Source organism: Schizophyllum commune (assembly GCF_000143185.2).
Source record: "Schizophyllum commune H4-8 unplaced genomic scaffold SCHCOscaffold_4, whole genome shotgun sequence".
In the NCBI taxonomy this organism is placed as follows: domain Eukaryota; kingdom Fungi; phylum Basidiomycota; class Agaricomycetes; order Agaricales; family Schizophyllaceae; genus Schizophyllum; species Schizophyllum commune.
Window position 1 is genome coordinate 3114932 of NW_026089541.1, and position 24582 is coordinate 3139513.

General features: G+C 56.8%; 11 protein-coding genes and 1 non-coding gene across 12 annotated transcripts; 6 read left to right on the forward strand and 6 right to left on the reverse strand.

Annotated features, from left to right (window-relative positions):
• Positions 1-16: 16 nt before the first annotated feature.
• On the reverse strand, positions 17-2038 carry SCHCODRAFT_02620269 (PLP-dependent transferase). Its single transcript, XM_003033497.2, has 8 exons — positions 1831-2038; positions 1666-1780; positions 1366-1611; positions 904-1312; positions 749-849; positions 338-699; positions 192-286; positions 17-136 (listed from the first exon to the last, which is right to left on the reverse strand). The coding sequence occupies exons 1-8, from the start codon at positions 1855-1857 to the stop codon at positions 46-48; spliced, it is 1446 nt and encodes a 481-aa protein (XP_003033543.2). The 5' UTR covers positions 1858-2038; the 3' UTR covers positions 17-45.
• SCHCODRAFT_02620271 (uncharacterized protein) lies at positions 2019-3253 on the forward strand. Its single transcript, XM_003032921.2, has 6 exons — positions 2019-2275; positions 2326-2445; positions 2496-2601; positions 2653-2795; positions 2847-2967; positions 3016-3253. The coding sequence occupies exons 1-6, from the start codon at positions 2086-2088 to the stop codon at positions 3209-3211; spliced, it is 876 nt and encodes a 291-aa protein (XP_003032967.1). The 5' UTR covers positions 2019-2085; the 3' UTR covers positions 3212-3253.
• A 437-nt stretch (positions 3254-3690) lies between these two features.
• SCHCODRAFT_02537214 (uncharacterized protein) lies at positions 3691-6185 on the forward strand. The gene is made up of 3 exons (XM_003032923.2): positions 3691-5039; positions 5093-5273; positions 5326-6185. The coding sequence occupies exons 1-3, from the start codon at positions 3762-3764 to the stop codon at positions 5865-5867; spliced, it is 2001 nt and encodes a 666-aa protein (XP_003032969.2). The 5' UTR covers positions 3691-3761; the 3' UTR covers positions 5868-6185.
• SCHCODRAFT_02666048 (uncharacterized protein) lies at positions 6124-7651 on the reverse strand (the record flags this gene model as incomplete). Its single annotated transcript, XM_003033498.2, has 2 exons — positions 6124-7413; positions 7463-7651. The coding sequence occupies 2 exons, from the start codon at positions 7649-7651 to the stop codon at positions 6124-6126; spliced, it is 1479 nt and encodes a 492-aa protein (XP_003033544.1).
• A 510-nt stretch (positions 7652-8161) lies between these two features.
• Positions 8162-9832, reverse strand: SCHCODRAFT_02747016 (uncharacterized protein; the record flags this gene model as incomplete). Its single annotated transcript, XM_050347204.1, has 4 exons — positions 9784-9832; positions 9524-9724; positions 8764-9477; positions 8162-8695 (listed from the first exon to the last, which is right to left on the reverse strand). Exons 2-4 carry the CDS (start codon positions 9710-9712, stop codon positions 8162-8164), a joined length of 1437 nt encoding a protein of 478 aa, XP_050201359.1. The 5' UTR covers positions 9713-9724; positions 9784-9832.
• Positions 9833-9884: 52 nt separating this feature from the next.
• Positions 9885-12812, reverse strand: SCHCODRAFT_02620280 (glycosyltransferase family 66 protein). The gene is made up of 7 exons (XM_003033500.2): positions 12525-12812; positions 12458-12475; positions 12374-12410; positions 12127-12326; positions 10397-12079; positions 10260-10348; positions 9885-10208 (listed from the first exon to the last, which is right to left on the reverse strand). The coding sequence occupies exons 1-7, from the start codon at positions 12683-12685 to the stop codon at positions 10051-10053; spliced, it is 2346 nt and encodes a 781-aa protein (XP_003033546.1). The 5' UTR covers positions 12686-12812; the 3' UTR covers positions 9885-10050.
• Positions 12813-13251: 439 nt separating this feature from the next.
• Positions 13252-15228, forward strand: SCHCODRAFT_02687081 (uncharacterized protein). Its single transcript, XM_003032924.3, has 4 exons — positions 13252-13379; positions 13446-13636; positions 13684-15001; positions 15057-15228. The coding sequence occupies exons 2-3, from the start codon at positions 13448-13450 to the stop codon at positions 14983-14985; spliced, it is 1491 nt and encodes a 496-aa protein (XP_003032970.1). The 5' UTR covers positions 13252-13379; positions 13446-13447; the 3' UTR covers positions 14986-15001; positions 15057-15228.
• A 246-nt stretch (positions 15229-15474) lies between these two features.
• SCHCODRAFT_t71 lies at positions 15475-15548 on the forward strand. Its single transcript has one exon. It is a non-coding gene; the product is annotated as a tRNA-Ile (tRNA).
• Positions 15549-15750: 202 nt separating this feature from the next.
• Positions 15751-18521, reverse strand: SCHCODRAFT_02620286 (uncharacterized protein). Its single transcript, XM_003033501.2, has 18 exons — positions 18350-18521; positions 18261-18299; positions 18198-18208; positions 18073-18137; positions 17927-17981; positions 17800-17857; positions 17574-17653; positions 17486-17520; positions 17414-17438; positions 17340-17351; positions 17272-17287; positions 17180-17219; positions 16933-17058; positions 16837-16871; positions 16750-16777; positions 16508-16696; positions 16256-16363; positions 15751-16201 (listed from the first exon to the last, which is right to left on the reverse strand). Exons 2-18 carry the CDS (start codon positions 18296-18298, stop codon positions 16106-16108), a joined length of 1017 nt encoding a protein of 338 aa, XP_003033547.2. The 5' UTR covers position 18299; positions 18350-18521; the 3' UTR covers positions 15751-16105.
• A 1654-nt stretch (positions 18522-20175) lies between these two features.
• Positions 20176-21646, forward strand: SCHCODRAFT_02687083 (uncharacterized protein; the record flags this gene model as incomplete). The annotated part of the gene is made up of 2 exons (XM_003032925.2): positions 20176-21046; positions 21096-21646. The coding sequence occupies 2 exons, from the start codon at positions 20176-20178 to the stop codon at positions 21644-21646; spliced, it is 1422 nt and encodes a 473-aa protein (XP_003032971.1).
• SCHCODRAFT_02239711 (uncharacterized protein) lies at positions 21454-22683 on the reverse strand. The gene is made up of 3 exons (XM_050342148.1): positions 22094-22683; positions 21882-22038; positions 21454-21831 (listed from the first exon to the last, which is right to left on the reverse strand). Exons 1-2 carry the CDS (start codon positions 22481-22483, stop codon positions 21883-21885), a joined length of 546 nt encoding a protein of 181 aa, XP_050201360.1. The 5' UTR covers positions 22484-22683; the 3' UTR covers positions 21454-21831; position 21882.
• A 1293-nt stretch (positions 22684-23976) lies between these two features.
• Positions 23977-24577, forward strand: SCHCODRAFT_02699603 (uncharacterized protein; the record flags this gene model as incomplete). The annotated part of the gene is made up of 2 exons (XM_003032926.1): positions 23977-24366; positions 24425-24577. The coding sequence occupies 2 exons, from the start codon at positions 23977-23979 to the stop codon at positions 24575-24577; spliced, it is 543 nt and encodes a 180-aa protein (XP_003032972.1).
• Between the last annotated feature and the right edge of the window lie 5 nt (positions 24578-24582).

Below are 24582 nucleotides of genomic sequence, written 5' to 3' on the forward strand. Positions count from 1 at the left end.
GGTCCGAATCCAGAGCTTTCGGCACCAACGTCTCTTTGTATTCTGCTACCTGTGACGCTGGATGATATGGTACACGACTTGTTCCTTCCCTCTACGTCCCACTGGATCCGATTTCAGCTGTTCATGCGTAGCAGCCCTGGCGAAAGCATCAGTACGAGCTCTTCAAGGGGAGAAGAAGTTCACGTACTCACTTGGCCAGCGGGACGTACTTGTCCAGCCCCAACTCCTCGATAATCTCCTTGCAGGCCTCCTTGATGTGATGCGCCGTCTTCTCGAAGTCCTCCATCTAAAGGACCCTTCAGCCATCTCCTCTACTCATGCGACCAACCCGACTCACCTCAAGCCAGACCTGCCCGCTCAACCTCGTCCACAACCGCCCATTGTGCTCAAACTTCGGGGCCCCCACCTTGCGCTCCTCCAGCACTTTCCGCTGGAATAAATCCTGCGCTTTGTGGCTCAGCTCCTCCTGTCCCTTGCCAAACGGCGGCAGCGGAAGCGCGACGTTAACCATCGAAAGCTCGAAGCCGGTGTCCTCGGGGTACATCATGTCCGTGCCCATGATCTCGGCCATGCGCTTTGTGCCCTCGAAGGCGAGCTTGTGGTTGTAGGCGATGATCGCGTCCTCGCCACCGAGCCAGTTGCGGAACTTGAGGGCGGCGGGAATGCTGAGGTAATTTGCCCAATCGGTGGTACCGTTCCCTGGAACAATATTTGAGCAGAAGACGGAGAGGAGAAGGAGGCTACTCACAGTCGTATTGTACGACGAAGCTCTCGTTCGGAGTCTTCCTGTCCTTGGGTGACTTGTATGTCGCAGACACCGGGAAGGTGGCCTTCACGATGCCTTGGTTGCTGAGCTCGCGGCATTAGCATAACAGGGGTGCGTCTCCCACAAGACGCGCTCACCGTTCCGGTACGTAGAACAATGCGGCGCCCCTCTTCGCAAACAACCATTTGTGTGCGTTCGACACGAAGAAATCCGGGTCCGACTCCGCTATTTTTCCCTTGAGGTTCGGCTCCTGCCCAATGGAATGCGCGGCGTCGATGACGGTGAGCGCGCCGTACTTCTTCGCGATGGTGACCATCTTCTCCCAGGGTAGAAGGATACCGGGGTTCGACGAGATGGAGTCAATGACGGCGACGATCTTGCCGGAGGTCTTGCTGGCGGCGAGATCCTTCACGTGGGTTTCCCAGTCGCTGAGGATCTTCTCCCGCGTGGTGGGGTGGTAGAGGACGAATTGGGAGATGGAGGGGTGGGGGGCCCGATCGTGAAGGTAGGTCACCGTCTTCTCGATTGAGTTGTACGTCGTGGTACCTGAAATGCCGTGTTGAAGTTGTGGACTAGCTGCGCGAGGGGGGAACACTCACAGACGAGGATCGTATCATCTGCTTCCCATTCAATGTTCCAAAGCACGGTGTTGAGACCGTGAGATGCGTTGGGGACAATTACGACCTCGTTCTGCTTCACACCGATGAAGTCCGCGAGCTGCTGTCGGACTTTCGCGAGGAGGGGCGCACAGTCGACGCGCATGAACAGGTCGGGGTTCCCCTCAATCTCCCTGTCGAGATCGAATGCCCACTCAAGCACAGGCTTCGGGCAAGACCCATACGACCCTACCAGTCGAGTCATTCATCACATTCTGCAGCGATGGGGAGCAGAGTACGCACCATGATTGAGGTTCAGATAGTCAGGCCTCGTCAAGAAGTACTTCGCTAGCGCATGGCCAAACGGTGGCGCAGGCTGCTGCTCAAGCTCGTGCAGCGCCGCGTTGGGAATGAGAGCCTGAATTTCTGGATCCATATGAGAGTGAGAAGGAAGAGGTGCAGACATACCGCCGCCCGCATGGAACTTGTCATCATGGTTGCCTATCGCCGCGGCGTGAGATCGCAAACTGACTCGTTCAGAGGGGCAATCCAAGCTCCTGAGGTGCTCTCTCACAAGGAACATGACTCCGATTGTCGGTAGCTATACCGAGGCGACATGAGGTGCGATGGTAAAAGGCGCATGATACGCAAGAACAAAGCCTTCCTGTTTGGGGTGAGGATTCAGACAATCGGAGATGGGTTCGCACGCTTGGTCCCTGTAAAATGTCAACATCGACGACGACGGCGCCGACCGCGTCTACATCAGCGGTCACGACTAGCGAGGCGGAGGCGCTCAAAGCATCTGTCTTCCAGCGCTTGCACCCAAGAATCTACTATGAGCGTTTCCTTGAGGAGCGCGTACGCCCTGACGGGCGCGAATTCGATGCCTGGCGCGATGTCGCGGTCAATGTCGGTGCGTCGAGCGATATAGAGCATGGGAAGGCGTATCTTGACGCGCTTCAGGCTCCATATCTACCGCGGATGGGTCCTCCCTCGTCAGATTGGGCGACACGACCATAGTATGCGGAGTGAAGGCAGAGATCGCTCAGCCTGACTTGGATAGTCCCGAAGACGGTTTTATAGGTGCGTGCATCCCGAACCAACGACTACGCGTACTCACGCGCGCTCTTAAGTCCCGAATGTCGACCTTCCTGCCATCTGTTCGCCGAAATTCAAGCCAGGACCGCCTACAGAAGAAGCGCAGGTCCTGTCCGATCGGTTGAATGAAGTGCTCACGGCGTGAGTTTAATGATCGACCGGCGGCGAACCCTTACTCATGTACACACACAGACACGACGTGCTACCGACTTCCTCCCTCATCATACACCCCGGAAAGGCAGCATGGGTCCTTTACATTGACGCCACCTGCATCAACTACGACGGAAACGCGTTTGACGCGACGTTAATAGCCATGATTGCTGCACTCAAAAGCAGTACGTGCTGCTCATAGTTTGGAGGCTTTCCCACTCATGTGTCCATCGTAGCACGCCTTCCACGAGCGAAGTACGACGAAGACACCGGCAAAGTTACATGCTCCCGACACGATCGGGACCCGCTCACTCTCACCAACCTCCCCATCGCAATGTCTTTCGGTGTCTTCAATGGGTGCGCCACCCATTCACTTCGCAAAGCGGCGTGCTCACGAATTTTCAGCGACACCATCATGTCCGACCTGACCTCTTTCGAGGAGCCCTTGATGGACACTAATGTGACCGTCATTCTCGGCCAAGACGGGGGCGTGCTCTCCGTCACACAGGCCGGTATGGGTGGCGGCGAGTCACTCGTTGATTCATGTATAGCGAGCGCCTCGAAACGGCGATCCTTTCTTGCAGAATATATTTATGAGTGAAGGCTCGTGCGCGCTCCCCTTGCCTGATCTCGGGGTTCTCCCAGTGGCAATACGAACAAACCTCAACTGCGCTGCAACTCTGTTATCGACTCAGTGGCATCACATGAGGCGCTGGGCCGCCGGATTCGTCCAGTTACACCTGGATGCTTTTGGGTTTGCCCGTACGTGTTCAATCGTGCGGGGGGTGGATGAGGGAGAAGATGCGGGAGAGGGACTGTATTTAGTTTTGTTGGCTTCGGAGCTTGGTGGGCTTGGGACGAGTGAGGCCCAGTGGTGATAACTGCAGTTCCGTCTCGTCATTCTGCCTTCTCCTGCGACTACGCTTGCTCTACATTATACCTTCCTTATATTGACTGCTTGCGCAATCCCTTCAAGATGCCACTTCGCCAGTTTTCCCCATACAATCGCCATTTACAGTAATTTATGGACGTGAGATTCATCTCCTATCTGTACACGTGATTTATCGATTCTTATCAATAGCGACTTCGACCCGAACCTGCATCTCTACCTGCCTCTGCGATATCGACGTCTCTGAAGCGCCACCCGCACCATGGTAAAGCTCGACAAGAAAGCAATGGCTGTGCTGCGGAAGGTGCTCGAGCAGCACAAGGACTCGGATGCGGAGACTTTGGGCCCGGAGGGGCACGTCTTATACAATGCAATGGCGGACACTGTATCGAATGGCGGAGATCTCGGCGCTCTCGCAATTGATCCCTTCTTCCTTCCGTCCTCCTCCTGGTATAAGACTCATCCTACCGTGCGCGCGGGGCTCAGTGCTCTCGTGAGCCTCGAGGCAATCCTGACATGGGCCGAAACGTCCAAGTCGTCCCAAGCCACGAACTTGGTGATAGGTTCCCTGCGCGACGGGTGGTTCGACATCATAAACTGGCTAGAATTCGCGCTCCCGGCGAGAGGCCCTCTTCCTCTCAATCGCGCCTACTTTCGCGTCTGCATAAACCTCCTGCGCCATTTCTTCCGCTTGAAGAAGCACCTGGCGGACCTGCTCGAGCGGAGCAGGCAGGTGCATGCGTGGGCTATGACGCTATGGTGTTGCCTGTGGCTGAAGGTCGACGACGAGGAGATGATCTGGGACTACGGTCACTGGATGACGCAGGTGAACGACGCCATCTCGCTGATGGCCAAACCCGTCGCCCAAAAGGGCAACAAAGACGACTACGACCACGATGCCATCTGGGAGGCCCTCGCCGCGGTCGGACACAGGTCTAACCGCGTGCATCGGTTCATCATACTCGGTATCAGGCAGCTCATCGACTTTACCGTGAATAGAGTGTCGAGCGAGGCGCGGGACTTCTTCATGCGGCAGACGCTCAGCGTGATCCAGAAGCAGCTATGTGAGCTGGAGCGCTTCTTCGTAGCGATGGAGGTCACCAAGGTGCGCGAGCGCGACGTAGAGGCACTCGTCGACGTCGTCCGGAAGTTGCATGACATGCCGGGCGGTAACGACGTCGCTTGCTACGCTCTGGACCTGCTTGTGTCCTTCTGGGACTGGGAGCGCCGATCTATCGCCTGGTCCCTCAAGGCTGGCGTGTTTCCTCTGGTCGCGTCTCTGTGGCGACCCGAGGCGAACATATCGTGCGGTGTGAGGGGCAAGCTCATCAAGCTCCTTTTCCTGCTCGGTTCTTGGACTGCATATTTCCCTGTCGCGGTGGCATTCCAGAGGTACCGTGCGGGAGAGTCCTTGGAGACCGCGGGCGTTCTGCAGGACCCATACGTGACGATAATGCCCCAGTGGTACCAGGCTCACGCGGAGTTGATGAAGCGATGCGAGTTAGTCGAGGAGATGTTCAGACCAAAGTGCTTCAACTGGGTATGTGTGCCATTTTCATCGAGATAGCCGCAGATGGTTGAGTATCTTCAAAGCGCTGTCCGGCGAAGGGGCAGCTCGAGGGCGTGCGGGTCAAGTCATGCAAATGCTACGACGCATTCTACTGCTCGGAAGCGTGCCAGAAGCAGCATTGGCCTATGCATAGGTGCTTCTGCCCCCTCATCGACAGATCAGACCGAGAAAACTTCCGAAGGATAGAGCCTGTCATACGGACCGGTAAGCAACCACCGGAAAACTCAACGCAGCTGGTGACTAACGTACCAGGCAGACAGAGGCTTTCTGAACTCCAAGGACGCCCACTTCATCAGGCTCCTTACAAAGAACTTCATCAAGGAGAACGGCCAAAGGCTCCTCGATACCATTCATAAACTCCGCCTCGAGAATCTCTCCGCCGATGGGCCCGCCTACGTCGTCGCACTCTGCGTCCGCTTCGACGGGCAAGTGACCACCTTCCAGATACAACTCTACCCGGGAGTGGAAATGGACAGCGTTGACCCAGAGCGGAGCGAAGAGGAGAACGTACGCATCCATGTGACAGCGCAGGTGGCCCAACCGCGGCGCCGCAAGCGGCCTCTGCCTCTCGTCGAGGTGATGGTGCTGACGATGTGGGAGCTGCGGGATCGAGCAGAGCACTTCAAGACATGTAAAGACCACGCAGCGTGCGTGGCGCGCGTGCAGGGTAGGCCTCCGAGGTGCGAGAAGCTGGAAACGCTGGGCGGGCGGTGTGATCAGTGCCCTGAGGTATACGGGCCTGACGAGGATCCATGGGGAGCTCCGGGGCCGCTGGAGTGTATGCGCGCGACGTACTGAGATCGGGTTTTGGAAGATGTTTGTGAATCCTGTAAAGATTGATCTCACCCTCAGGCGCCTCTCCATCGCGCGTGGATTGTATGCAGATGTGTGCAGCGTCATATAGAGCATCAATCGGGGCTTCAGTACATCACTTATACAGCTCCTTCATAGTGGTAGGAAACTCTAGATCATCCACAAGTCGTTCCTCCTCCGCTGACTTATCGTCGGGGTCAATTTCAATGAAGCCTCAACAAAAGCTAGGAAAACTTACAGTCTATGTTGAGTATGCCCTGGCAAATTCGATGAACGTTGGATAGATGTACATAACATCATCCCACCCCCGCTCACCATAGGAGGACCTGATAAGCATACTTGAAGGGAAATGCATCGCCAGAAAGGCAGCGGCATTGGCCCTCTCCCTGGGCTCGATGGGCGAGTCGAGAAAGTCGATGTCGCGGAGACCGAGATGTACGATATCTGGCTTTTTGGTGGGAAGGACGACGGCGCCGGACTGCAATTTGACGGCGAGTTGTTCGAGATGTGTGCAGTGGTGGGCGAAAGGGAGTAGTCCATCGAGCGTGCACAACGATGTGCTGAGTCTGGTGCCTTCCAGATGAAGCGTGCGGACCTGCGGCCAAGCGCGCGCCATGGCCTCCAGGTCGCCGTTGCTGAGATCCAGACGACAATTCAGGTCCACCCTAACATGGCGTAGGTTAATGAAGTCAAGCAAGGGACGGAGATCCTGCATTGTCACGACAACAGCGTAAGGCACTGAGGATAACTCGTTCCACTGGACGATGAAGTTCTCCAGCTCATCGACGGAGCAGTGGTTCCGCAATTGTTTCCCGAGGTACTCCATGTTTTCTGGGTTCTCGGGCCACACAGTCAGCTCGTGAAGGCGTAGGGGAGGGTCTATGTCGGGGGGCGAGTTCAGCGCGAGGGCCGCCGCTGCATCAGTCATGGTCGGGATGTGTATCTTGGCGGTCCGCAGAGAAGACGACTTTCTCTCCGTCCGACAGAACGGAAGGAATTCGCGAGGGTGGCAGAGGAGTCTTAGGGATTGCAGGAGGGGAAGCGCGTGTATGGCCGCTAATGTTTTCTCGTCGATTTGCCCCATCACTGTCAGCGTCCGCAAACCGTTCCAGCCCGTCAAGATCTCTGCCACTGGCCAAATAGGCATCTCTGGTGGCAGTCGGAGTGAGAGCGCGCTGATGTTTCGCCTCCGGACTTTGGCCATCATCAGAGTGACTACTTCCATAGCAGTGGCAGTAGAGAGACCTGCGTCGTCCAAGTACCACTCGTCTTCTATGTTGAGGTGCAGACTTGTGAGTGAATGCGGTATCAAGGCCGGGAAGCTAGAGAAGTATTCGGAAGGCCCAGTGTAGTCCAGATAACGGAGATAGGGGAAGAGAAAATCTTCATCGAGGGCAACGATGATTTGCTTCAGAGCAGACGGGGACAAGCGACCCGCGGCCGGTAGCAAAGGAAAGGTGAGGCGACGGACAAAGTCGCGGTAGTATCTAATGCGGTCGACGTCCCTGGGAGTGATATACTCGAGCTCGCCCTTCATACAGCTCAGTGTGTGACCTCACAACTCTATGAACGAGACTCACCTCTATTATCCTTTTAGACTCCGGCAAAAGCCTGAAGACGGGCTGGAGGTCGTGCAGCTCGTACCAGAGTACCGCTAGGGCTGACGCAGAGAGCAACTTGCACGATCTGGCGAGGGAAGCAAGTGTGCGCAGGGGAAGCTCCTCGAAGATGAGAGCGCGAAGCTCGGCCGTGCGAAGCGCGGCGTGCATGCCTATCTGACCGGTTGGAAGAGGCAAGACGGAGGAGCGATCCATCGAGTACGGATGACAGTGCATATAACCCAGAGAGGCGAAGAGCGCTGAGCAAGAAAGCGATAAACGAGGTTGATTTGGAGGTGGTGGGCGAAGACAAAGGCACGGAAATACCATACTAGGTAATCGCCTCTGCAGCACGTGAGTTCGTGCATGACTTTTAGGCGCGTGTAATACGGTGTATGCTACTGGATTGGCCCTTGACATGCTTGACATCTACCTGTGGCGCCAGTCGAAGAGGCTGACAGACTGTAGCCAGTAGGTCTCTCGTTCTTTGTTCTTTGTAACATAATGGATACGAACTCGTGTAGCTATGCAGAACTTTCCCATCTATAACTATCCTGACACTGTGTGGTCGAGAGGAACCATGCCCTCCGCACGTCATTCGAGGTTTTGTCACCAACAACCATCCTGTCCAGGCAGTAAGTCCAATGCCATTGGGTACAGACACGAGTCTTACCGTACGAGCTATGTTGAGCAGATCCTGGCATAGCTGACAAGTGTGGGGATGGACTCCATCACTGCGTCCCAGCTGCGTTCGTATGCCGCGTCGCCGATCTCATGTGGCGGACATGCGACTATGCGGCGGAGCTGAGGGAAATGCATCGCGAGGAATACAGCAGCCGCGGTTACTTCGCCAGGATCGATGGGCGAGTTGAGCACGTCGAGGTCGTGAAGAGCGTGATGGGCATCGTCCGGCCTTGCGCGGGGAATGGCGACGGTACTGGAGCTCAATGCGATCGTGATAAGCTCCAAGCGCTTGCAGTTCCGCGCGAGATGGACGAGACCCTCGAGCGTGCAACGTGTCGTGCTAGGGAGTGTGCCCCGCAGACGCAGTGTCCGAATATGCGGCCAGGCCTGCGCCATAGCACGGAGGTCGTTGTCGGCGATGTCCAGCGTCGTGGGCACCGTTATAGTGAGGTTACAGAGCTGATTGAATGCAAGCAGAGGCGCAAAGTCGTCGAGGGTGATGGGGGGATCGGGAAGAGAAAACGGCGGGATCTGTAGAGCCTCCTCTCGCACTCGAATATTATATCCTCCAAAGGGTGGGGGGTACAGCGACTGCACACAATCCGGCAGAATTGCTCGAGTTCGCATGCGTCGTAGTAGCCTTCAACGTGTAGCTTGGACAACTCGAGGCGTGTCCCTCCAGGGAGTGATCCAGGAAAGTTCGAGGCGGAAACGAAGCTATAGACGCACATGTTCAGATGCCTCAGAGGGAGTTCGAGTGACTTGTCGAGCGTATAGTTGAGTTTGGGTAGGCTGTCTTCGGTATGGCAGTGCAACGCGAGAGAGCGTAACTCTGGTAACCTTATCACAGCGTCCAACACATCCCTCTTGATCTGTCCCGTTAATGACAACATCTGCAGGCCGTTCCAGCCAGCCAGTATGTTCGTAACAGGCAGCAGGGCGACTTTCCGGTCTATCGTGAGGGAGAACTCTTTGACGTTGCGAAGCTTTCGTGTCTTCGGCGCAAGCAGAGTGGTGATCTCCGTCCCTAAGTGTTCGTCTGCGTCTGACGCATCAGAGACACTGATCTGAACAGCCAGGCGAAGAAGCGTCGGCGAGATGAGATCGTACAAGTGAGGCGCATACGCCGATGGACCATGATACTGGAGATGTGTCAGTTTGGGAAAGAGGGCGTCCCCGCCCAGTGCAATGATGATTCGCCCCAGGCCCTCGGGAGTGAGGAAGTACGGCTCGGACCCCACAGTAAGACGACGGACGAACGGGCCGTAGTAGCGGATGCGGTCCACGTCTCCAGGTGAGATATGTAGCGAGCTCTTCAGAATGTCAGTAGACTGATCATCTGTTTGATAGAGTACACACCGTGTCTTCGAGCACCGACTGCGGTAAGAGCATCAAGATCGGTCTCAGGTCGTTCAGCTCGTGCCATAGAGTCTCCAAGGCTGCCGTCGAGAATTCCTTGCATGTGCTGGCGAGAGCGGCGAGAGGCCGCGGGGGAAGCTGCTTGAAGATGATAGCGCGGAGCTCAGCCGTACGGAGGGCAGCGTGCATGTTGAGAAATAACTTCGAAGGGGTATCAGCTGTCGAGGAGCGAGGTACCGTGTTAGCGATTCGCGACGCACGGGGATGCAAAGGCAACGCGAGCCAGGGAGTGATATAGGTAGGTGGTCGCCGTCGTGATGGACGGAATCAAGCCGTCTCTTCAGACTTGGACAAAGGCTATCGCGTCAATTAGATCATTGTCACACTTTGAAGTCACAACTTGAGGGTGCGCATGGGTCCTCCCCTTTCACCATGCTTACAATCGCCCAGAAGCTTCCTAGAGGTCTTTGAAGGAGCGTCCATTACACGGTCATGTACAGACGAACTGTCTAGTAAGTAGTAGCGTTTTACGCCGCGAGCGCCCGCCTCCGCGACGTCGGCTTCGTCCGCTTGCGCTTCTTCCCGTTGTCGAACGCGTTCGCGCTCTTCAGGTCGCGGCCCAGCGGGTCTTCCTTCTTGACCTGATAGATGCGGACGATCCAGTTTTCTGAGGTGAAGGCTTCCTCTGTGGGAGATGTTAGCATTGGAAATCGGCACTGTGAAGGGAGCAGGGTACCAAGGTAGTCGAGCGTCGGGCCCTGCTTGGGGATGACTTGTCCACGAACACGGTCTACGGCCTGGTGCGTGCCGAAGAGTTCAGGGAACCTGCGCTCGCGTTAGTACAAGTTGTACAAAGAGGTTAGTTAGACTTGCCTGTAGTAGGTCATCTTGTACATCAAGCTGTTCTTCATCGTCGGCGACGCGCGCTCATCAACGCGGTACTCCCCACGGTCGAAGTAGTTCGGCTCCTGAATCTCCTCCGGCCACACGCCCTGCGCAATGCGCACCATCCACAGGAACTTGTTAATATCATCGCCCGAGTAGCCAATCAAGCCACCGAAGATGATGAGCACGTAGTCCACATCATGCTTCCGCAAAATCGGATACGCGACCTCCTCCGAGCTCGACATCGCCTTGCCCACCGTCGCAATGTGCGTGTTGTTCCACGTGTTGTTGTCGACGAGCGTCGTGCGGTCCGCCATGCCCGCGATCTGGTACCCGTAGTCCCACCAGGACATGACGACGGACTCCTGCGGCGTGTTTTGGCGGAGCCAGTAGTACGCCTCGCGGAAGTCGTCGATGATGTGCTTGCTGCCGTCCTGGTTCTGCGTCGAGAGCACGACGGAGGGTGAAGAGTACGCGTTCGAGGTGACCCACGTGCAGTGCTGGACGAAGAGGAGCAGCATGAGGATGGTGTTCATGATGACGGGCGCGCGCGCGGGGATGCCGACGACGAGGCCAGAGGTGGAGGTGCTAGCCTTCTTGGTGACGTTGATGATGGTGTTGAAGACGCTGCCCTGGTCGGACGACGCAGCAGCGGCGGCCTTCTTCGCCTTTTGCTTGCTCGGGGTACCGTTCGCGGGGGCGCTCTTCGTTGCTGAAGTCACGTCGTCGACGGCTGCGGGGACATCCTCGTCCTCGACGGGGTCCGCCTGCGCCATGTCGAGGTAGACGTCGATGAGCGACGAGAACGCGACGGCGGCAGACACGCAAATGACCGGGGTGAGCGTGAGCATCAGCCGGACCATGACGCCCGCAAAGTAGCTTGCCACGACGGCGTAGATGATGACGAAGACATGCTCGTCACGGAGCGCGCGGAAGCACATGAAGACACCCGCCGGGAAGAGGAAGATGAGCATCTGCTGGTCCATGAAGAACGACGGCCAGGCGGTCGGCTGGTGCTCGGAGACGGACGCGATGATGGGAATGTACTTCTTCGCGTAGCCGGTGTCCCAGAGGGAGTAGAAGCGGCCCGTCCACGGGGCGATCCAGCCCTTGTAGGTGAGGAAGACGAAGGCGCTGGCGCCGAGGACACCCATCGCGACGAGGGAGAAGAAGAGGATGTCCTTGAACTGCTTCGAGGAGACATGCGAGCGGACGAGCTGCGCAAATGCGACGAGTTGAAGGAGACCGAAGACACCCAGCGCACCCATGTGCTCACTGGTTTTGACAGGCTGGAAGCCGACGAAGGGCACCTGCATACTGGCAAGTGTACCGATCGCATACCAGGAGGAGTAGCCGACGTAGAGGCGACTGCTGTAGCGTCCCATGAGGATGAGCGCCAGCGCGTGAAGGGGGATCATGTTGGTGATGAAAGCGTAGCCACCCCACGCGGCTACCATGTAGAAGTAGAACACGGCGGCGAGCGTCCCGAAGAGCGCACTACCCTGCTTCAAGGCCTTGATCCAGCAGTAGAAGGTGAACATGAGAAGGAAGATGGCGATGGCCTCGTTGTCGTACGAGCCGGCGACGGAGCGCGAGATGTAGCCGGGGACAATGCCAATGAAAGCGGCCGCGAGCAGCCCTGCGCTCTCGTCCTTCATCTCCTTCGTGAACCTGAGGGGGAATGAGGCGCGTATCAGGGAGGGTGGAAAGGAGCTCACATGTAGGTCGCCCATGCTGTGAGAGCACTGAAGCCGGGGGCAAGGAGAACACAGATGTTACGGATATCGACGGGGAGGTTTATGGCCTTCAGGAAGTTGTAGATGACGCCGCTAGTCGCCATAAGACCTGGGTACACGGTACCGCCAACGACACGGCCGAGAGGATACCATGCCGTGGGGTCGAACCAATTCCAGAATTCCTGCAAGATATCAGTACAGATGACGATGAGCAACGTGTGACACGCACATAGAAGCCCTTGAAAGCTAGCACCCTGCTCGCCCGGCTGCATACGGTCAGCATCCCGTTACTTCTCCGTTCCCCCACACTCACTAATTGAACCAAGGGTCACTGAAAGCTGTATAAGTGTCTTCTCATTCCCCTCTGCATCAGAACTCACAATTCGTGGATGATACTCTCATAGTTGATGACCGCGAACAAGCGCGAGGCTATAGCCGCGCCCGAGATGAGGGCGAAGGCGACGATGCGCAGCAACGACGCGGTGTTGTTGACCGTCGCCTTCGAGAGGTCGGTAGGGAGCGGAAGTGCGAGCTTGGTCATATCATGGACGTCGCGGTGAACGGTGAGGACAGGATGCGGGACGCGCGCCGCAGCAAAGGGCCGACTTCGGGGACGACGTGGCGGCGGATCGCGGCCCGGACTGTTGAGAAGCTAAACTTGGATGGACCTATAACACCAAAGAGTGGCAAGCAGATGGCCAGTGAGGACAGAAAGGCGCCTTACTATTATCAGGTGTCCCGGTACAATAGAGGTGTATAGCAAGCGTCAGGAAGCACGCATCAGAGATTGAACCTATACAGGTGGACGATTCACGGACACAATGGGCCTATAAGCAACTGCCCAGGGTGATGCAACGTCGTCGGTGTGCGATGTGTAAATGTCTATGAACACCCAACGCCAAATCACAATACGTACAGTACTTTCCTATTGTCCGCCGAAACTGAAAATGCGGTTCTGAGTGAGTTCGCTTCTAATCCGGAGGAATCCGACAAAACAAGTGATCGGCGAGTCTGATTGACTTCCGTCAGTTGAGTTCGCTGACAAATGCTGCCAAACAATGGGCGCCAACCGACTTCACGTGCAGCGCGATTACCTTGTTCGGCGAAGCTGCCTCGCGGTCCTCATTGACGGGCGGGAGCCTTTGTTCCCGGCTCGAGACGCTCCTTTCCTCCGGACACCATCACTAACTAATCCCTTCCCCCCGTCCCGATCTTGTCGCGCTTCTCTGCACCTCGTGAGTCGTCATATTCATCACCTTGTACTCAGTCATTGACTCTGAGTCACTGAACTGGTTCTCCAGACATGCACGCCGCCCTCCGCACGACGGAGCTCCGCGCCATCATCTTTAAGCAGCTGCCATCGTCGACGCTCGTAGCGCTCGCAACATCCTGCAAGGCGCTATCGGCGGCAGCCTTGGAGATCCTTTGGTACGAGTTGAAGGACTTCAAGCCCCTCGCGATGCTTTTGCCCAACTCTAAACGGGGAACGGAAGTGAGTCGCGCGCTAAGCTAATAGTCAACCTACTGAGGCTGTCGGAGGTGGATCCAGGATACATCCTCCCCAAAGACGTCGACCGCATCCGATATTACGGCCCCTTCGTTCGGCGTCTTGCCGTGCCGGCGCTACCTAGTCATCTTTCTCCGTCGACCTTGGAGCAAGTAATCGTCGCGCTGGGGGACGATGACCTCTTTCCCCTCTTGCGTCATCTTGATTACACCGGCCCATCGGTGTACGCGCCTTGCCTACATCGACTGGTACCACATACGCTTCTCTCACTTGCTGTTACTATGGCTGACTCGCACGGCTTGGGCGCAGCGCACCTTGAAAGGAGGGAGATTACCGCTTTGGCGATGCCGAGGACTCGGAACATCACAGAATTCCTACTCGAGCTGTCCGCGACGTCCACGCCATGGCCTGTCGCGGACATATTTGCAGGCTGGGACAGCTTACAAGCGTTGTCACTCACAGGGCAGATCACGAAAGAGGTAGTTGATGCTGCGATGAGGCTGCCTCGTCTACGGGCTCTGTCTCTGCATCGCCTCTTGGGGGAATTGTTGCCAAGGCCCAGCTGGACGCTCGAAAAGCGAACCAAGCTGCCGTTGAGAAACTTGCATCTTCAAAACCTCGATCTATGTGCTGCCAAAAGATTCCTTGACTTACTGCCGACGACAACGCGCGTTGATATGTCTCAGCTGCACGTCGTGACCTACTCTCTCTATGGCGCAACCGATTTCAGTAATTTTTGCCGTGCTGTGCAAAGTCGCTGCGTCACTTACGCTCTGGAGGACCTCGTACTCGAGCCTGACCAGGACGTTCTTATATCGCCCACGTACGAAGCGCGCGGTCCTATCGTCACGCTCAGAGATCTTCAACCTTTGCTCACCTTCGAGCGGCTCTGTCAGTGCACCATAGCAGTCCCTAGAACGCTCGACATCGGGGACAATGATCTGCGAGTCATAGCACAAGCCTGGCCACAGGTCCGGATACTCTGCTTGCGGGGCATTCTCTCCAGTACGACGCGCTGTACACTCGAAGGGCTCGTACATCTCGCCCGGTACTGCAAGCGTCTAGAGCGGCTCGCTATCACGCTGCGAGGAAACGTTATCGCCACTCCTAGAGAAAAGTTCGGTGTTGTTCACCACAACCTCCATCACCTCGACGTCCTCAATTCGCCCATACTGACCGGACAAGAGCCCAGAATTGCCCCCTTCCTCGGCACAGTCTTCCCCTCCATTTCGCGCATCTCATCAACGGCTGGTCCAACATCGTATGTACATGCATGGGGCCAGGTCATGGCGATCTACCGTAGTTTCGTCGACTTTGCACCTTTGGCGCCCTAACTCGATCCCAGCAACGGTACGGCATAACTCAGCTACTATAGTGGGAGCTTCTGTGCTGACTGAAAGCACAGGCCGTATGGAGCATGGGGCAGAAAACGACGAAGGTCCTTTGCGAGAAGGAGAATAAGGATCTCGAATTATTAGACGCTATTTGATTATGAACAATTCCCTCTCATCGTCAAAGGGAGAAAGAGCACCATAAGATTCAGCCAGCTGCATTCGAACTAGCGTGTAATCATTGGCAAACGTCGCAGCAGGTAGCGACGGTCAGCTCGAAAGGGCATGTGTGTACCCACAAGTCTGCGGATGGTTTAAAATCCCCCACCTTCATGAAGGAGCTATATAAGCAATGTAAATAAGCCCCACTGCTTCTTCCTGTGTCGCAGCATACGTCTACGTGCTGATCGACGTGCAATGGAGGGGGCTGGGGAGTGCTCGTGCTTGCGCGGCACGAGTCAATTATATCTGCAACGGGAATTGCCTCCTACAGGCCGGTTAGCTCAGTTGGTTAGAGCGTGGTGCTAATAACGCCAAGGTCGCGGGTTCGACCCCCGTACGGGCCACTCCAGTCCTTTCTTGTTCTTTCTTTTGAGTCGCACGTTTTGTCTTTTTGCCGAACCTTTAGGTGAGGCTCTCATATGTGAAGTCGGACTTTGTCCATCACGTGACGTCCGTTTTTGGAAGGGACATGTAGCACACGGATGCACACCTAAAGGTTCGGCCAACGCCGCTTGCGGCCATACCCCCCAGTCATCCATATAGACGGAAGATAAGGACAGATCATATAAACATTAAAACAAAGAGCGTATGCGAGGTCTACGTATGGCCTTGGCCAGCTCGAGTCAGCAGAGATATGTACAGCATCTTTTCTACACATTGAGGACGGCAGGTGGGGCCGTGAAGGGTGTGGGGGAGTGAGAGGAGCGGGGGTTGAAGAGGAGCAGGTAAACAATGAGTACAATGCGGATAGCGAGCAAGCAAGGAAAGCAAGGAATGAAGGGGTAACATAGCGGAGGTAAAGGAAGAGCCCGTCGAGGATATAATGACGACTGCGATTCTTCTTCCTTTTGCTCGCGATGACCAGATCTAGAGCCAGCGCTGAAACCGGAATCCCATCCCACTACACCATGCTCTGGTCGCTGTTGCCTTCCCGACTGTCGTCCTTCGCGATGGCACGGTCTCCGAAGGCGGGTGATTCGGGCGCCTTGTACGATATCTGGGAACGAGGGGTTAGCGACTTCGAGGGGCAAACAAAGACGTGGAATCCTACCGGCGTCAAGTCCTCCGGCTGCGCGAACGTCAGGTTCGTCTCCACGTCCGTGTCGACCTCCTTCGTCGTGTCGATCTTGATGGAGATGTTCGTCGTTGTCGGGCGGTGCTGTGGGATCGTCAGCGCGTTTTCCAGCTCGTCTTCCGTCCTCGTCCTTCCCCGCCACGTCTCTGCTCGGCCCCGGCCCCGCGCGACGGCCGCGCTGACACGAACCCCCATCTTTCTTCGCGTTCACAACCCAAGTATTCTCACCCTCGACCCCATCGACATCATCCCCTTCGAGAAGATGGACACGTTATTGTCCTCCGAGCTGTACGCGCCGTCCGCCGAGGAGCGGATCGCCTTGCGCGCGTTGAGCGTCGCGAGCAGCGAGTTCGTGTACAGGCGGCCCATGCAGAAGAAGAAGGCGATGTACCAGAAGGTGTTGCCGGCGACGGTGATCTGGGGGGGCGGGTAAGCAGCCAACGACGGGTGCGCACATCCGAGAGGCGTACCGAAATGAGCGACCCAACAGCGCACAGACTGCATAGGTCTTCGTCAGCAAAGAGGTTGCAGTGGATTTCGGAAGGAGAGTAACGCACCTTGTGAGCATGCCCGTGTTGACGGCGAATATAATCTAGATTTCGGTCAGCCGGCGTTGAAGGCGCACTACTTATCCGGAACCGTAGCATACTCACGAGCTTGTTGATGATCGTGTCGGACCTCGAGAAGCCCGTCCGAGACCTATGCAGCAAGGTGCAGAGGATGATCGCAATGAGCACGTCGCCGGCCGCCGCGAGCGCGTTGACGGAGACCGAGAGGCCCTGCGAGGTAGCGTCAGTACATGCGCATATAAAGCGTGCAAGAAAGGGTAGTAGTACGAGCGCATATATGTGCTCGAAAGCGCAAAATGTATGCGCTGCGCTTTGTAGTGAGCAGACTTACCTGTAGCTCTGCCAACTCGGCGAACGTATCCAAATGGAGGCTGTTCGATGATCAACAATCATCGCAGGCGGCCAAAACTAGAGATGACACACGCGAGGGAGGCGAATGCTGGACCACCGGTCAGCAAGGTAACGCGAGCGCATGCAGTCGGAGGACATACCGAGACAGCAGCCTGGCGAAGGCGATCATGAAAGGTGAGTAAATTTTGGCGCCCCGACGAACCCTTCCACTCACAGAACTCTGCGAAGATGAAGACGCACTGTAGATCCGTCAGCAATAACTGCGAATGAGCTTCAAGACACTTACGACGATGGACGTCAACCACACGTTCTTGTTGCTTACTGGGGCGCATATAGTCAGGTAAAGCAAAGCGAGGGGAAAAGGACGAGCGTACATCGCCATATCCTCAGCGCCAGGAATCCTTGCACCAAAAAGCCCGTGAAGCCGTTGAAGTAGACCTCAACTAGGAGACTCCTATGAGGGCAGGAAGGGAGCGTCAGCTTTCTGCTCGATCGCGAAATAGAGGTATGCTCGGTCAGTGAGAGTTCGTTCGGGTCGAGTCCCCGGTGTGGCAGAGGGACTAGTAAAACAGACGCGGGCCTAGCGAAAGAGACACGCACCATACTAGCTCGCCGATGGTGACTGCACTCCCGTAGTTCGCGATCACGTAGTAGTAGACTGTGAGGGGCGTCTATCAGCGTCTATCCTTCCGAACGAAAGTAGGCGCCCGCGCCAACCGATACGTACCCGTATACGAGATGAGCGCCTGGTGTACGGTGTCGAAGAACAGGACTGCCGTCACCTGGGCGATCTTAGTACGGGATCCACGGGTCGACAGACGGCATCCAGGGAGATCCACGACCACCGGCGTTTATCCAGGGAAGTGCACGTACCAGGGAGACGGTGTGCCAGGCGTCACGATGGTGCGTGAAGTAGTACCATGTTTGCACGATGGAGACTGAGGTGGTTGGTTGAGTCAGGGGGTTCAGTGAACGTGGTGAGGGGATGTGAAGCGTACCTCCGTGAAGACTGCAAGGTACGCGTGAGTAGGCTGTCACGAAGGCAAGAGCAAGATACGCACAGCCCGGCGATGATACAGCCAATGAAGGCGGCGCCCATCCTGCAGATTGATTAATCTCCGTATGTCGCCCCACTCTGTAACCCACTCACGTATCATGGAGGGCAAGTTGGATCGCGGCCGACATGATACGCGCTCCCGTGGTCTTGAAAAGAACAAAAAAGAGTGAACGAGGCGAGAGCACGAGCGAAGGGGCGCAGGGGCGAATCAAGCGAGGCTCAAGAGGCTCAAAAGGAATCAAGCGGGGCGCGCAAGGAAAATCGCGCGCGCCGCCATAAATAACGGCACTTAGGCTTGCGCCGTGAGCTTCCTTGGCGACCCGTGCGCTGTCCGCGGTGAGGTAAGGCTGCCTTCCGGGTGGAACGTCGCGCGCGTTCGCGTCCGGGCTCGGTGGTACGGAGGCGATAGAAGGCGCAGGGCTTACGAAAAGATTTGCAAGCGCAGGGGGAGCGTCGCTCGGGTAGATTTGGGAGGGCTTTTGAGCTGGCTTTGAGCTGAACTTTGGACCTACAAGTGAAAGAGGGTAGTCACCGGAGATGAGGACACGGACGCCGCAGGAGTGTCTGTCGAACGGTAGAGCTTGTCGGGCTGGCTGAATAGAGGCGCGTGTATTCAAAAGGTAGACACAAGCTCTGAATACAGGCTAGCCTGATAGCTGTCGCTTTGACTTGCGGAAAAAGTCGCCTGCGTAGCTTGCATGGAGATAGATTTGTCGTATTCGGTGGAGCAGGAGAACGCAGGGCGGATAGGTCATGCCTGTCGTCGGGACGGTACGAGGGCCGCTTTGAGGGCGCTGCTGCCTGTCAAGAAGCTTGAAGGTCCGCTCGACCGGATTCACTCGTTCCGCGGAGTTGGTAGATAGGCAAATCATCGATAGGCGCGTCAAAATTGGGAGGCAGCCTAGTTGCACCGTCAGGAGAGCAGGAAACAAGAGACGAGGGACGAAAAGTCGATCCTGTGGGACGCTGCACGTGTGCGTCGGCAGTTTCCGAGAATGTTTTCTTGGCCGTGTGGCGCTCTTTGGTTCAGCCACGACCATCTCTCGTCCTCCTCGTTCTACACTACGCCGTTCTCGTTCTACGCTGCCCCCGAAAAACATCTATCCCTGTGTCTCTGACTACCCTCAAACCCCACTGTGGCTCACCTAAGGTCCCCTGAACGACTGACTGAATGGCGTCCGCAACATTGAATGGCGATCCGCCACATTGCTAGCTACCCTAGCTCGTGCTATCTGCGGGCCGCTGTCCTCTTACGTCTCTCTGACTTCTGGACTTCTGGTGCTCTGAGTGAGTCTATGACGCAGGATAGGCGACCGATTTTCCCTGAATATCACAGCAACTTCTCGCTCCGGTCTGATTTATTTCGCCTTCCGGTCTTTCGACGCCTTCTCCCTTGCAGCTCGGATTGTTCGTACGCGGAAGAAACAACTATATGCTGAAAAGACACGGAAGAAGTCAGTAGCACGACTTCTGCGTCCTCACCGGAATTACCGTCGCTTGTCAAGCAACGCCAAACATTAAACAAAACTTGCCTAATCAGGAATGTTGACGGCCTATCAGAAAGCGGAAGCAAAGTGTACGCGTCAAGGCACTCTTGTCTCTCGTCTCCTCATCATTTCTCCAAAATTGGCCAATCCACTGATCATGAACACGCTGCTTGCGATCCCTGCCGGACCGTCTTCTCAGGCTCGAACGACTTGACTCGTTTCAGCGCCCAGGCGGACCAATAGAAACATGAATGAGCGGACCGGCACACCAGTTGGACCTGCCGATGGCGGCCTCTATATCACCAGCGCGCAGGCGGCGGCATCGCACTCCATCGTACTTATCGGCGCTCCAGGCACTCCTCCCCGTTGCTCCTTGCGATCTACCTAGACCTCGTAGCCCTCCTCGTCTACGACCTATCGCGCGCAACGAGCATGGCCGCCCCCTCCGAGCTCCGCGTTCCCCTCAGCCCCCTCGACATCAACGGCCCCGACCTGAGCGGCATCACCATGGGCTACGTCCTCCGGCCCGGCATCGACGAAGATGCGCTCCGCTCTGCCCTCTTCCGCGTCGTCGACAAATGGCGCCTCCTCGCCGGGCACCCAGTGTGGGACGACAACGCGCAGAACTGGTACATCAGCGTACCCGCGCCCGCGTACCCGCTTTCCACGTTCCCGCCTCCCTTCCACTTCACCACATCCCACGTCGCGGGCCCGCTCCCCCACGTCCAGCCCGTGCACGACGTGTCCGCGACGCTCCTGCAGAGCCCTCCGATCGCGCACTTCAGGCACCCGGACACGGTGTGGGCGATCAAGGACGTCGCCTCGCGCCGCTTCCCCTTCCTCGCCGTGCACATCACGCACTTTGATGACTGCGACTGCTTGGGGGTGAATGTGCCGCACGCGCTGTTCGATGCGGTGGGCTTGGGGCAGGTGCTGAGCGCGATTGACGCGGAGATGCATGGGAAAGAGTGGGAGGTGCCGCCGATGTATGTGGGGGTGAACCCGGTGACAGAGGCGGTCAGTAAGCTGGAGGAGAGTGAGGCAATGTATGAGGAGGAGCCAGCGACCTTGAAATGTCTGAAGCAGGTGCTGGTGTCGAAGGAGCCGGACGGTATCACGCAATTTATGGACAGGATGGAATGGGAGTGGCAAACGCAAGACGTGGAGTACAGGGCGGTGTACCTAGGGAAGAATGTGGTGAGGAACATGGTATTGAGCGTGAATGAGGGGTTAGCAAAAGAGTCTGGAGGGAAGGAGCGCGCTTCCACGGGCGATGTGCTCCTTGCTTGGTTCCTAAAGGCGCGTGATCAGCATTCACCCGCGAAGTATTCTCTCTGACGCGCTCCAGGCAGCTCACAGCGCCGAAAGTACCGAAAATACCCTTCTCGTCGTTCCCTACACCTCCATGCGCGACGCGCTCTCCGCAGCCGCCGGCCACCCCCTCACCACCTACACCCACAACTGCAAATACCTCTTCGCCCTCCCCCCGCTCACCATCTCCGCCCTCCGCACCGCGCCCCTGTCCCTCCTCGCCGTCACCGCCCGCCGCGCCCTCATCGCCGCGCGCCAGCCCGCCTCTCTTCAAGCCCTCCTCCACTGGCGCGAGCGCACGGGGTCCTTGCTCAACCGCCGCCCGGGCGTGGACTCGTGGCTGGTGTCGAACCAGGGGATCGGGCGGTTCGCAGACGTTGACTTTGGCGTGGAGATGGTGGGCTACTGGAGCTGGACGTCGTCGGTGTTGTCGATGGATCACATTTTGACGATCAATGGGTTCAAGGGCGGGTATGTGTTGCAGGCGCCAATGAGGAGGTCGAGGTGGGAGGCGGTGGAGAGGGGGTTGGAGGGGGTGAGGATAAGATGGTCGCCGGAGGAGGTGATCGATATTGCGGACGCCAAGTTGTGACTATGCTATGGATGATTGGGGCCACAACGAACTTATCCGAGGCGGCGCGAAGTGAACACAGGAAACCCACATTAATTCAGTGACCCGGATATTCTACGCGTAAGTATAGTCCCAAGTTGTGTCCGTGTTTGTTATTGTTATTGTGACCCAACGACCGGATGGCGCATATTGAGACACGACATGCCCTTGAGAGATGTAAGTATACGCGCTCTCCGTCAGAACAAGAAATGCGCACCTTAGCAAGAAGCATCGTTAGCGCTGTCGAGGACGATGAACCATCCGTGGTAGACGCCGTGGTCGTAGTAGGACGTGTTAACCCACTCAAGCGTGTTGAGCCCATCGTACTTCTCGCTGTGAAGGTCTACGTCCCATCGGCCCTTGCCCTCGCCAAACTAAGGAATCGATGTCATTCTGACGCGCACTATCGTGGAAGCCGCAGCCACTCACCGCATTGACCACCTTCGTAAAGTTCTCATTCGAGATCCCCGTCCTATCGTCCGACAGACTCCACCCCCCAAAGATCGTCCTCGCCGGCAAGTCACTGAACGAGTTCACAAACTGAACCTCGTACGCCACGGGGTCCGAGTCCGGCACGGCGACGAGCACGGCCTGGTAGCCCTGGTAGGGGCACGTCATCACGAGCTCGCCGTTCTCGACCTTGGCGGAGATGGTGAGCTGGTCGGTGGCGGCGCCGCCGAGGACGAAGCCGGAGGGGGTGGCCTGGTGGAGGAGCCAGTCACCCTGCTCCTGCCCGTACTCGGAGGTGAAGGCGGAGCGGAGGCCGGTGGCGCTGGCGAGGGTGAGGCCGGAGAGGAGGGCGAGGGCGGGGGCGAACATTGTTGTCGGTAGGAGCTGAAGGCGAATAAGGGACTGATTGTGTGTTGAAATTTAGGGCATTTGTGTGCACCTTATATACGACCTTGTTGAAGTTAGCGAGCGGCCAGCATAGGTGTTCTCATTACCCTCGCTAGTCGGTCCTCCGTTTCATGCCGGCCTTTCGTTCCTGTTGGCGGTGCTGATCACTCTTGTGCGTCCATTGTTTTCTAACCGGTGAATGATCTGCGCGACGTCGAGATCGAGAGATCTGTGGCCGTACCATAGCCGCTATTGAGTACCCGCTATTTGAGCTCGGTGCTTTGTGAGGGTGTGAGCAGTCGCCATGAGACTTGTTGGGGGAAGCAACGATCCCAGCATACTAAGGTATCGTGTGCTTGAAGGTCTGCATTTCAAGCCAAGAGAGCATATACCTCAAGACCAGAAGGTAAAGTGATTGGATACGGATAGTGGAATGGGTAAGCTGGGCCGCAGGATGCAGCAGTCGTTGCACTGAGATTCGTATATCGATGAGAAGAAATTGAAGAGCGCCAGAAAGAAAGCAAGGCTAGCCAGAGTAACGCACGCAGACAAGAGGTGACGGTTGACAGTCGTGGTCGAAACCTCGAAGTCAATTACGCCACATGGCTCGTTCCGACGAATTCACGGAGATTGCCGAGCGCACGCGTCATGTTGAACTTCCCGTTCCGGGTCCCTTTGTTCCCACTTTCATGGCTGTACGAACGACAGGAATCATTATGTGCTCCTGCTCTGGCGCTACTGACTTTGAACTCGCTTGACCTGTGCCCGAGAAGGTGCGAAAGCTAATGAGCCTTAGGCGAAGTCAAGACCAAAGAAAACTGGTGACACCATTGCGAGTGACCATGTCATGTCGTACATGCACTGGCGGCCTTGATCGCCGTGCTCTCGACCTTCAGCCTTGTCTTCTTACGGAGGTCCGGTCATGAAGGCGTCAGGTATGAGCGTGGATGAGTATGGGCTTATCACCGAGGTCGTTTGCATGCCACCGTGTATGAGGATCCTTCCTATTAGTGGTAGGTTCAAATCTCGCAAATTCAGGTATTGTACTGTAGCTCGTTCAGGAGATTCATATTCACGTATCCACATAGTATTCACCCACAGCGCGATGGTTTGCGATGCATGTAACATGCCATATCGGTCGCTGAGCGAGAGACGTTCAACGCGCTCAAACACTCACAAACTGCCGAGCTTCATGAGAAACATGGATCCTCGGCGAGCTCCTGATGTCGACGTCGTGCAGAGCATCCACCCACCTGGATACAATGGACGAGCGCGGGCGACTAACACCGCCAACAGGAACAAAAGGCGGCCGTGAAACGGGAGACTAACCTGCGAAGCTAGCGAGGACACTTCGTTCGACCAGACGCCAACCTCTCCGGTGCTCGTATATAAGGCGTACTCAACTGCCTTCGACTTCAGCACACCTTTCACCCACTCAAAGTCCTACGACCGACTCTCAGCCCTCACCAACGACGATGTTCGCCCCCGCCCTCGCTCTCCTCTCCGGCCTCACCCTCGTCAGCGCCGCCGGCCTCCGTTTCGGCACGACCTCCGAGTACGGGCAGAACCAGGGCGACTGGGCCCTCCACGAAGCGCCCGGCGGCGCCGTCCTCGCTGCGTGGGCTGACAGCCCGACCGTCTCCGCCCACATCCAGAACGGCGAGGTCTACATCGACTGCCCGGCCGCCTACAAGGGCTACCAGGCCGTCCTCGTCCCCATCGCCGACCGCGACCCGGCCGCGTACGAGGTCCGCTTCGTGAACTCGTTCGACAACCTGCCCTCGGGCACGCAGTTCGGGAGCTGGTATCTATCGGACGACCGCCTCGGGCTGGCGAACAGCAATTTCACCAAGGTGGTGAACGCGGTGAGTAATTGGTGGCTTGCGACGGGTGAGGGGTCGGTGGGCTGACGGTGCTCTCCAGTTCGGCGACGAGAAGGGCAGCTATCACGCGGAGAAGCGGGCGGAGTACGACGACCTGTACACGCTCGAGTGGGTGAACAAGTCGTACTACGACCATGGCGTCTACAACGGCTGGTTCCTCGTGCTTGACAGCGCCAACGATGTCTCTTGCTAGACGTA

Excerpts from the sequence above, each read along its gene's own strand:
- SCHCODRAFT_02620269 (XM_003033497.2), bottom strand. The coding sequence starts at position 1,857 with ATGATGACAAGTTCCATGCGGGCGGCG. Across the intron at positions 700-748 it reads CTTCGTCGTACAATACGACT|GGAACGGTACCACCGATTGG; the intron begins GTGAGTAGCCTC and ends ATATTGTTCCAG. Across the intron at positions 287-337 it reads GCGGGCAGGTCTGGCTTGAG|ATGGAGGACTTCGAGAAGAC; the intron begins GTGAGTCGGGTT and ends AGGGTCCTTTAG.
- SCHCODRAFT_02620271 (XM_003032921.2), top strand. The coding sequence starts at position 2,086 with ATGTCAACATCGACGACGACGGCGCCGACCGCGTCTACATCAGCGGTC. Across the intron at positions 2,796-2,846 it reads GATTGCTGCACTCAAAAGCA|CACGCCTTCCACGAGCGAAG; the intron begins GTACGTGCTGCT and ends TGTCCATCGTAG. Across the intron at positions 2,968-3,015 it reads TCTTTCGGTGTCTTCAATGG|CGACACCATCATGTCCGACC; the intron begins GTGCGCCACCCA and ends ACGAATTTTCAG.
- SCHCODRAFT_02537214 (XM_003032923.2), top strand. The coding sequence starts at position 3,762 with ATGGTAAAGCTCGACAAGAAAGCAATGGCTGTGCTGCGGAAGGTGCTC. Across the intron at positions 5,040-5,092 it reads GACCAAAGTGCTTCAACTGG|CGCTGTCCGGCGAAGGGGCA; the intron begins GTATGTGTGCCA and ends GTATCTTCAAAG. Across the intron at positions 5,274-5,325 it reads AGAGCCTGTCATACGGACCG|ACAGAGGCTTTCTGAACTCC; the intron begins GTAAGCAACCAC and ends CGTACCAGGCAG.
- SCHCODRAFT_02620280 (XM_003033500.2), bottom strand. The coding sequence starts at position 12,685 with ATGACCAAGCTCGCACTTCCGCTCCCTACCGACCTCTCGAAGGCGACG. Across the intron at positions 12,327-12,373 it reads TAGCTTTCAAGGGCTTCTAT|GAATTCTGGAATTGGTTCGA; the intron begins GTGCGTGTCACA and ends GATATCTTGCAG. Across the intron at positions 10,349-10,396 it reads TACAAGATGACCTACTACAG|GTTCCCTGAACTCTTCGGCA; the intron begins GCAAGTCTAACT and ends ACGCGAGCGCAG.
- SCHCODRAFT_02687081 (XM_003032924.3), top strand. The coding sequence starts at position 13,448 with ATGCACGCCGCCCTCCGCACGACGGAGCTCCGCGCCATCATCTTTAAG. Across the intron at positions 13,637-13,683 it reads ACTCTAAACGGGGAACGGAA|GTGGATCCAGGATACATCCT; the intron begins GTGAGTCGCGCG and ends AGGCTGTCGGAG.
- SCHCODRAFT_02620286 (XM_003033501.2), bottom strand. The coding sequence starts at position 18,298 with ATGGGCGCCGCCTTCATTGGCTGTATCATCGCCGGGCT. Across the intron at positions 16,778-16,836 it reads AACACGGGCATGCTCACAAG|TCTGTGCGCTGTTGGGTCGC; the intron begins GTGCGTTACTCT and ends AGACCTATGCAG. Across the intron at positions 16,697-16,749 it reads CTGTTGGGTCGCTCATTTCG|ATCACCGTCGCCGGCAACAC; the intron begins GTACGCCTCTCG and ends CCGCCCCCCCAG.
- SCHCODRAFT_02239711 (XM_050342148.1), bottom strand. The coding sequence starts at position 22,483 with ATGTTCGCCCCCGCCCTCGCCCTCCTCTCCGGCCTCACCCTCGCCAGC. Across the intron at positions 22,039-22,093 it reads TTACGAAGGTGGTCAATGCG|TTTGGCGAGGGCAAGGGCCG; the intron begins GTGAGTGGCTGC and ends TCGATTCCTTAG.